Source organism: Brassica oleracea, chromosome C3 (genome assembly GCF_000695525.1).
Source record: "Brassica oleracea var. oleracea cultivar TO1000 chromosome C3, BOL, whole genome shotgun sequence".
Lineage (NCBI taxonomy): Eukaryota > Viridiplantae > Streptophyta > Magnoliopsida > Brassicales > Brassicaceae > Brassica > Brassica oleracea.
In genome coordinates, this window is record NC_027750.1 from 56,427,706 (window position 1) to 56,438,547 (window position 10,842).

At 28.9% G+C, this 10,842-nt stretch overlaps 1 protein-coding gene across 6 annotated transcripts; it reads left to right on the plus strand.

Moving 5' to 3' along the window:
• Positions 1–5,282: 5,282 nt before the first annotated feature.
• On the plus strand, positions 5,283–10,560 carry LOC106332168 (floral homeotic protein AGAMOUS-like). 6 transcript variants are annotated; one of them, XM_013770635.1, is made up of 9 exons: positions 5,283–5,436; positions 5,948–6,188; positions 9,133–9,214; positions 9,312–9,373; positions 9,480–9,579; positions 9,719–9,760; positions 9,839–9,889; positions 10,014–10,224; positions 10,304–10,560. In XM_013770635.1, the coding sequence occupies exons 1-8, from the start codon at positions 5,298–5,300 to the stop codon at positions 10,212–10,214; spliced, it is 918 nt and encodes a 305-aa protein (XP_013626089.1). In that variant the 5' UTR covers positions 5,283–5,297; the 3' UTR covers positions 10,215–10,224; positions 10,304–10,560. The 6 variants fall into 6 exon arrangements, with proteins under 6 accessions (XP_013626089.1, XP_013626087.1, XP_013626092.1 ...); XM_013770633.1 differs by having other exon boundaries at positions 10,014–10,210; XM_013770638.1 differs by having other exon boundaries at positions 9,848–9,889.
• The last annotated feature ends 282 nt before the right edge of the window (positions 10,561–10,842 follow it).

Genomic DNA, 10,842 nt, shown 5'->3' on the forward strand with positions numbered 1-10,842 from the left:
AATTATATTAACCTAAAATATAAGAAGTGTGTGTTCTTTCCCTAAAATAACGCTACGAAATTACCTAATATGATTTACATATATATGACAATTAATGATTATGAATAATAAAGATTTGATAACAATTTTTGCATCCTTCTTCATTTTTGTTTAATTTTATATTATTAAAAAAAATAAACAATCATATTAACCATTAAAAAAATAAACAATCACATTAACCTTATATATTTTTTAAAATGACTTTGAATTGAAAAAAATGAAAAAACCTTATATGTTATTTTTTTAAACGACTTTAAAATACAAAAATGTGGACACCTTATATGTTATATTTTTCTTATATGTTAGATTTTTTCTTATATGTTATATTTTTACAAAAAATGTTAGTTTTCTTTAAGTATACGACTAAAAACATTAAAATGACATGTATCAATTCGATGGTTGATTTGAAAATTTTCAAAACCATATGGAAGATAAAAGTCAAAATAATTCAACTTTGAAAACAATACTGTTCAGTTTTTTAAAGAATGTGTTCGATAGAAAAAATAAGGTTTTTATGTCATAATTTGTTTAATGTCCAATCCGATCAACCCATGATGTGTTAATTATAGTTTTGTTCCATTATTTTTAATAAAAATTGATCCGATCCATCGAAAAGAAATTATATAATAAAAACAAAATAAAATTTTATATATATAAATAAAATGATCAAATATATAAAAGAAACTATCGATAATATATACAAATAAACTCACTCTGCGCAAGGCGCAGATCTTATCCTATATACATTAAAAAAAAATTGTACAGACTAAATGTAGTGGATGACACATGGCAACACTCAAATATTGTAATGTTTCTCTTTCGATATATAAGGAATACTTTAAAGAATGTATCATATTTAAGTTGGAATAACTATCCTAAATACGAGATAATTAAAGAAAGTAAAAGAGAAATTAAAGCATCTTGCAAGTGGGTGTAGCATTTATTCTCAGATAAATATGAATATGTAATGTGTACATAGTTTTCTTATATCTCTATCGCGTTACCCTAAATGGGTTGATAAAGATAGAGATCAAAGATACACATCACATGCTATTCTCCCTCTTCATTTGGCATAACCTTACTCCATTGATACCAGTCCTCAATTATTCAATGTATTTTACGAAAAATCTTATAAAATTTTCCATTATTCCCCCACCCCCATATACATAATAATTCTCTTTTTTTTTTTTAATACCGGAAGATCCCGATTTATAATCCACATTAGTTTTGGAGACTACATATGAAATGTTGATATTCTTGTCATAGAAAACATTAATGGTCGAGTTGTTATGGAAACCATTTAGTCTATTTTAGCTACTTTTACATTTTGGTTCGCCAAAAGATGAACCTTTCGTACATTTGGTTAAACAATATGATGTCTTTTGATAAAACAAGAAAGATTGTTAATTCATTTATGGAAGCGATTTAGTCTGTTTTAGAGAATTTTTACATTTAAAAAAAAAAATCCTATCGGCTATCTAGTAATCCCAATGAAGAACAAACTTAGTGTTACAGAATGGATTAACCTGAAAGCATACCACACTACATGATCTAAATTTGAATACCTTTCGATTATTGTTAAAAGGTGAACCGATCATCTGTTATGATCCATAGTATAAACCACGTGAGCCAAAGCCATAGGTTACACTGACCAAATACTAATAATTTAGGTTCTTGCATAAATCGAATCCAAAACCAGTGTGGATAGAGCGTTTACATTTCTGAACAATATATTAAACAAATTTATTAAATTATGAAAATATATCAATTGTTAACAATCTAACATAATCAATTAGTATGAACAAACAACAATCAACCTTAGAGTTTAAGGGGGTGATTGGTAGTGTCTACAGAAGCTGTGGATAATCTTTTTCATTTTTAGAGTAATCTTTTAAAGTAATCATGTTTTTATTTCAGAAATTGTACAGCTATTTTTATTTTTAAAAGCAATCATGCTTTTATTTTTAAAACTGAATCCAAAACCAAAACATTAAAATATGAAATATGTTAGCTTTAGAAAGCATTTTCTCTAGAGCTTTTATTTAGTGCTCTAAAAAATTTTTTACAGCAAAATAAATTAAATCCAAAACTAAAAATTTAAAACCTAAATCTTAGAGCAAAAAATAGAAAGTTACACCTTCAACCAATCAAACCCCGAGTCTCTTGATTTTTTTTGTCAACAGTCTTTGACTATTGATATTTTGTCAATTTCCGATTTCTTTGTTCCCAAAAACATATCCGTTTAAATCAATAATGAGATGTCAACAGAAAATATGACTTAGAATTGAAGAGCAAAAAAGTCAAAAAGAAAATGTAAAAAGAGAGAGAGATATGAAAGATCTGGTTACCTTCTATTCAGTCAGAAGCATTACACTTAAATAACTTTCCAAATTAAGCCATACGTCTTGTCCAGCCCCATTAGAGTACGGTTCATCTCCCTATTTCCCCCTATAAACCCTCAAAACCCTATATACTTATCTAACTAGATTACGCTTGCGCGGTATAAACATTATATATATAAATTATTTTATGTATTATATGTTCTTGCGCGGGATAAACATTATATATATAAATTATTTTATGTATTATATGTTCTTGCGCGGGATAAACATTATATATATAAATTATTTTATGTATTATATGTTCTTGCGCGGGATAAACATTATATATATAAATTATTTTATGTATTATATGTTCTTGCGCGGGATAAACATTATATATATAAATTATTTTATGTATTATATGTTCTTGCGCGGGATAAACATTATATATATAAATTATTTTATGTATTATATGTTCTTGCGCGGGATAAACATTATATATATAAATTATTTTATGTATTATATGTTCTTGCGCGGGATAAACATTATATATATAAATTATTTTATGTATTATATGTTCTTGCGCGGGATAAACATTATATATATAAATTATTTTATGTATTATATGTTCTTGCGCGGGATAAACATTATATATATAAATTATTTTATGTATTATATGTTCTTATATTTATTTATTCAATATGGTTTATAGTTTAATTTAGAATGATATATATACATATATATTTTAAATCTTAATGATTAATTAAATTAGACTTTTACTTATATAATTTTGTAATCATTTGTATTTTGTCATAACAAAAATTTTAAACCATGGATCGCAAAATTTGAATGTGAGACTTTTAACAGTTTTAGTAATTTATAGTCATTTTTTAAAATTCAAAATATAAAATATACAGAAAAATGTAAATTTTTATAATATGGTTATTGTGTTTTTAAAAATATTATTTTAATAGTTTTAAATTAAACAAATTTGATAGAAGATACTTTTTTTATCAAATCTTTATTATTCAAAATCATTAATTGTCATATATACTCTACCCACATTAGGCAATTCCGTAATCTTTATTTAATGAAATAATAAATGATATTAATAATTAATTTATGGTTAGTTTAATAAAAAACTTATTATATAATGAGATGGACCAACCTATTTCTCTAATAATTCTAAGAATCATCCTAGTGATGACATGTGGCTACAAAAAGAAGTTATAATGTTTCACAAATAATATATAGGGGATTAATTTATCTTATTTTATTTTATATATAATGTCAATATCACAACACGCAAACATCACAAACTCCCCATCAGTAACACATAAGAGCAGCATTAACCATGGTATTTAGGTTAGGGTGCTTAAAAAAATAAGAATAAAATAATGGATGGGTTCCATCATTCGGAGTATTTTCTCTTTTTTTTTCTTACATCGATTCCAGAAAAGACGATAAATATACTCACTAATGTTCAGTTTAGCCAAATATATAGATGATAACTGAACTCTTCATATTTGTTACTATTTATACACAATCAGTCCATATATATGAAAAATAACCTTAATAACATTTAGTTACAATTTGTTAAAAAGAACAGTTCGTTGAAATTTTTTAATTAACATTCGAAGATGTTTTCTTAGTAAAATTAAATTTAGCTTTTGGTTCCTATTAAAAATACATTTTGGAAAACTATTCTTGCAAAATGATAGTAAGTATATCAAATAAGGACAATTTTGTTTGAAAACATAAACATATATGTGTATATATATAATTTTTGATAATACATACAATTCCTTATATATTGCTATAGAAATTTATACTGTGTTTAGGGAAACAATTTTTCCTGCAAAATGTCAATAAAATCTTAGGCACTAATTTTTTTGTTTTTTTAAAGAAAAAGGAAGAGCTGATAAATTTTCCTCTTTAAAAGGATCAAAATTCAGTAAAAAAAAAAGAAGAAAAATCAATATTTGTTGTAGCAAGAAAATACAATGTACTCAGATTTACCAAAGTTTTTATCACATGAAAAGGGAAGACAAGTAATGGTAAGTAGAGTCTGCATCTCATGAGTGATTGTCCAACTTGAACCTTCTTTTCATTTAGAGCTTTGTGAAAGACCACACAAAAACTATCCACCGATAAAACCTTATTTTTCCTCCGTTACACTTCCTTTTTTCAATAGTTTCTCAATTTGCAAAAAAATAAGTATTATTTTTATGACAAAAACTAGACGTATGGTATGGAAGCTCCCTTGGTCCAATGGTTTGACCAAATGTTCATTAATGCTTGTACATCAGAAGGTCTGGGTTTTAATTCCCAGAGAAGGCGAAATTATGCGAATTAAGTGAGAAAAAAGCTTACAAGAGATTTGCAGCATGGCACAAGGAGTTCCGTCAAGCGTGGATCCCATATGGCGGCTTAGGTGATGCAGCCAGGCGTGAATCCTCATACGACAGGTAGAATTATCGGCTGTAGAATCGTCCGTAGTATTTCTCATAGTTGTAATAGCATAATTATCCAGCGTTAAAAACTAGATATATGGTGGTTGTTATTTATGGTAATTAACCCTCTATTTACTAATTATATTTTCATGTGATTTCAAAAGCTGCGAACTCATGCTTTGAAGTGAGCCTTTAGATTGCTCTCTGTCAAATGTCAATCCTTTTTAAAATTTACACATCCAAAATTTCTGAAAATGAGTACAATTTCAAATTAATATGACTCAAAAATATCAACCGAGTACACATATTAAGTCAAAAATCTGATACTCTCTCACAATAGAATTATATTTATTTATCTCGCAAAACATGCTTTAGTGAGTAAAAACAGCATTCAACATAGTTTGAGAAGATACTATATGGATGTAAAAGCTGGAAAATTGGTGTTAAAATTAGAGAAAATTAAATGATTTTTTTTCCAATATAAATGTATATTCCCAATCTCTTCACTAGCACAACCTTACCTTCCATTTTCTGCAAGTTCTCCAAATCTCATACTTTCCACAAAATAATTTTCCCAAGAAATAACCCTTTCCTCTTTGCTCATCTCCCCCTCTCCCCAACAGGTCAGTCTATTCCCCAATCCTTTCAAACATTATCTTCTTCATAATATTACTTTGCTTCACTTCTTTTGGTCCTTATACCAAATCTATGTTCTTTAGTTTCCTTTTTACATGTTCTTATTGATTCTTTTTGTGTTGTTTAGATAGAAACAAGATTCAATATTCCCCGATTTTCTTTGCTCATCAAAATTGTCTTTTCACAGCCTAGATTTAGTTGTTGTTTTTTTTTTTTCAAATTCCCAAAGATTTGGTCTTTAATTACTTAGTTTTTTTCCTCACCATGTCATCTCACAAAAATACCAAAAAAAAAAAAAAAACCTATGATTAACTCTTGTTTGAAGATTGCGATAAAAAGAGTTTACTTCCTTTCTTTAGTTGTGTGTCGGCAAGAGATTAAGATGAAGAGAAAACATAACAAATCTGGAGGCGTTTCCAAGTACCTTTTGTTGATGGATTTCTTGGATTCTTGTTTATTGGATTAATCAATTTTTCCCATATTGTTTTGCCTTTGTAGCAGCAAACACGGCCTACCAAATGGAGCTAGGAGGAGATTCCTCTCCACAGAGGAAAACTGCAGGGAGAGGAAAGATCGAAATCAAACGGATCGAAAACACAACGAACCGTCAAGTCACTTTCTGCAAACGCAGAAATGGTTTGCTTAAGAAAGCTTACGAACTCTCTGTTCTTTGTGATGCTGAAGTCGCACTCATCGTCTTCTCTAGCCGTGGCCGTCTCTATGAGTACTCAAACAACAGGTTTCTTCTTATGCCCTGTTCTTAGTTCTTAAATTTTTATACTTTACTCTTAAATCTTGATTTAGGGTTATGTTCAAGCACGATTACTTACTAGGGTTCTCCATCTTCTTTGCTAGATTTTATTCGATGCTTCTTCTATGGTTTTAATTCCTCTTGTGGGTAGGATTATTTTTCACCTTTTCTTGATATTCCGTGTATAATACATGTACACACTAAACATTTGTGAGAATCTTTGTTAATACATATGTTTATGTTTATTGATTTGGGATTTTATTCTTAAGTTTTGTACTTATTTTCTAGATCTGATTTCTTCTTTGTGTGTCTCTTTTCCCTTTATACTAGATTTTTTTTTAGTAGAAAATGTTATATATAAAGTGAAAATGGTACAAAATTATGAAGATCTGAGTGAGCGTTAGATAATAAACGAAAAGAAAATAAGAAACAATCAGAGTTTTCTATGTGGAGTTTTAGATTCAGTTTTGTAGAACTAAGATTCACTTTGTTGGGGTTTCTTTCTTCACCAATTTCTGTTATATATAATATAATAAGTAAAAATTTTATAACTTTCTATTTTCCCTACTAACAAGTACTTCAAGATTTAGATATATTTATAGATCTGGTGTTGCAATAGGTAAAATCTTGATTTTTATGACTATAAAAGTAAGTTTTGTGAAACAAATTGGGATCGTAAGGACTATGAGGTCATATCTTCTGTTTTTGTGATCATCCACATCCTCCATTGCTGTTAATTTCTGTCTTTCGTTTGCTTATTTTCTTTCCTTTCTTATCTTTGCCTCTTTCTCTCTCCTGAATTATCATATCATATATTTGATGCAACCACATGTGATTGTAAGTGAGAGTAAAACAATTTGAAAATAGACTTTTGAATGTTTATTGAACTTATGAGTGATAGAAAGTACAAGTAGGACAATATGTTTATAAGGTTTTTGTCTTGTGAATGTGTAAGTTTTATATGTTTTGTAGTTATGGAAAAACTTCAAATATCTGTGAGTTTTGGGATTAGTTAGAATTTAGAAGTGATTATCAAAAGAACGAAAAATTTCAACTCCAAACCATAAACGAATTTTTTTACCATTAAGATTTTGAAATTCAATGGATTTTCAAGATTCCAAATAGTTAATTAAACAAAGAGGTAATTAAGAAAAATAAGCTCATGAGATCCTCTTTTTCCCTTAGTTACGTTTAAAAAAATGTCAAGATAATCAAAACAAATTTTGAATTACATCACTCAAACTAGTAACCTCTAATTCTGCACGTAATTTCCAATTTATATTAGAATCCACGTGATTACGGTTATCTTCCTCAAAACACAAAAAAATGTCAAAATTAAAGAATGTTAGAAAAGTCTTCTTAATTTTAATTGTTTACAGTTGTCAAATCATATCCTGAAATATATAATGCTCATGGCCAAAGAAAGAAAAGCTAACAAGGACTTCAAATAAACCAATCAAAATTAATCTTCATTACATATGCAAATTTTTTTAATGTCCAGAGGGTACTAAATGTAATCAGAGCTAGTTTTGTTTATGGAGATTTTTCTGAAGAGGTTGGTATTGAGCGCAATATTAGGTTTGGTCTTGTAAGATTTGTTGTCTTTGTTACAGAATCTTTGATCACGTCATCTCACAGATATTATTTATTTTATTTATCAATTATATTTATTAGTAGTAGTATAAAGTTTTGTTAGTTTCAGTTCTTGACTTCTGACAAGGTGTATGTCATAATGAATTAATTTGCAAACTACTTATAAATTCAAAAGTCTCTACTTCTAACCATTTAATAATTGATTTCACATTTGGTCAATACCCAATATAATTATCGCTCCCAAGAAAGCTAAATAAAAAAAAATTAATTCACCTTATGTGCACAAAGAGACAAGTAATGAGGATAATACTTAATTTAGTTCATCTATGATCTATCTATGAACTAAAAATATTTATGATCTGAATCAGTAGGTTTGGTATAGAAGTAAAGCATTGGAATCGCTTCAACATCTTGTGACAAATCCCTCTCTTTCTTTTTTGTTGTGTAGTGAAAGAAATTAGGGCTTTTCTCATTTTTTCTCTCTCCTTTTACGGGCAGAGAAAAAAGTGAGATTTTTGTAGTTTTTTTTTCAGAAAAAGTCTTTGCTCTGCCTTCTGTGATTCCAGAATGGACGGCCATGATTTCTCCCCCAAAAGTTCAGACATCATGGTCTATGATATGTCATCGTACTTAGTATATTTTTCACCCAAAGAAAATCGTAAGTGAAATGTAAATGTATGTATATATGTACGTATATGTATACAGAAAACTCAAAAAGAGAATAAAGATGGGTAGAATAGTAAATAGGTAATGTAATTGTATTCCAAATAAGGAAACTCTGGAACGTTGTGATGTTGTTACTCGGACATGTCATTTGGTCACATCACAGTTTAATTAATCCAGTGGTTAACAATTCAAAACTTTCAAATGTCTTCCGGATTTACCAATGTTTAATGGGTTTTCGGTGCGTGTCAGTACATGTTTGAAACCCTAGACATGTTCAGGGCAATTTCGTCTCTCTAATTGTGCCAGAATAGCAGTTGCACCGATCACTAGCTCGAAAAATTTAAGGTTTCACCGTTTCAGGGAGTTCCTCTTAGTTTTCTATCATTCTTTATTTGTTGCAACTTTAAGGAATATTTTATCAACAGTTTAATTTTTTTCTTATATCTACTTTTTTTTCTTTTTCACATCATGTGTCACATTATGTTTCATTTGTTCTGACTCAAAAGAACTGATGTTTGCTTTTAAGGTTTCGTATTGAAATCACTTAACTGAGCAAGTGGGCGTTTTGACCTTTATAATTACTTTTTCTTATTTTTTGAAATGCTGATTTAAATGTAAATTGTATTGTAATACTTCTAATTAAGTTAGTAATTTGTTATAAAAAATGTTGCAGTGTCAAAGGGACAATTGAGAGGTACAAGAAGGCAATATCGGATAATTCCAACACTGGATCGGTGGCAGAAATTAATGCACAGGTAGTTTAACATTATACATATATTTTTAAGATTTTTTTTTTTTGCAAAAATTGTGTATTAATATAACAATTTTCATACTTTCTACTTTTTTTTCAAGTATTATCAACAAGAATCGGCCAAGTTGCGTCAACAGATTATCAGCATACAAAACTCGAACAGGTTAATGTCATCTAAATGAACGTATGACTATTGATATATTAATACTTTGGATGCCGATAAAAAATTAATACTTTCAGTCCCTAATACCTTTTATAAAATGAATTAGGCAATTAATGGGTGAGACGATAGGGTCAATGTCTCCCAAGGAGCTTAGAAATTTGGAAGGCAGATTAGACAGAAGTATCAACCGAATACGATCCAAAAAGGTAATTGTATCTAATAAACCCTGCAAAAACAAGTTACTTCCTAGGAATTTATTTATATTTATATATATATATACATATATATATATATTCAGTTTACCTAAATTTATAAGTTATTCTTTTTATTTAAATATGTTTACAGAATGAACTCTTATTCGCCGAAATTGACTACATGCAGAAGAGAGTAAGCAGATATACTACATCTAGTTTATTTCAATCGTTAATCTGTATTTATGATAATTTAGCTCATTTGTAATGAAAGTTTGAGCAGGAAGTTGATTTGCATAGCGATAACCAGCTTCTTCGTGCAAAGGTAATTTGTACATTATACCTGTTTTGTGCTTTTTATATTGCCAACGATTTGTCTCAACAAATATAACATAAAAAAATTATAAAAAAAATTTATGAAGATGTTAAATGATATATGTGGTATATAGATAGCTGAAAATGAGAGGAACAATCCAAGTATGAATCTCATGCCAGGAGGATCTAACTACGAGCAGATTATACCACCGCCTCAAACGAACTCTCAGCCGTTTGATTCACGAAACTATTTCCAAGTCGCGGCATTGCAACCTAACAATCAACATTACTCATCCGCTGGTCGCCAAGACCTAACAGCTCTTCAGTTAGTGTAAGAAAACAAATGTATAGTACTGTACTTAAATAAAATCTTTCTACTGTTATATTGTTTTTAGCATTGTTTTTTTTTCCATGTATTTTGCAGGTAATATTGGCTGAAGCATGAAGGGATGATGAGTGAATAAAAAGCTGAAGTGGTTGAGGAATGAGCAAAATGAAACTAATCCAATATTGTTATATAAGTGTGTAATATTTATATAAATTTCACGAATGTTGTGTCGATGATTTCCACGCTTATTTATATTGCTTATGTTAATGTGAAACTAATATCCTACAAGACATGTCATGAATGTGTTTAATTTCATGATAAAAAAATAATAATAATGTCTTTAATTTCTTTAATATACAATCATGTGTTTTCTGTTGTCAAAAAAAAAAAATATACAATCATGTGGCTATTGTGAAAATAGTTTGGGCTTCGGCAAGACAGATGGGCCATAAGCAATGCTGGTGTGACTTGGGCCAAGAACACGCAGACCCACTCCAGCTGAAACACCTAATCACATATAAACATAATGTGAGTATGTTGATTAGGTAAAGCCGTACAATACAAGCAGAATGTTAGAGAGCAAACTGCAACAAGTATTCAGATCAAGGTGAAGTGCAAGGAGAAGGAGACAACAA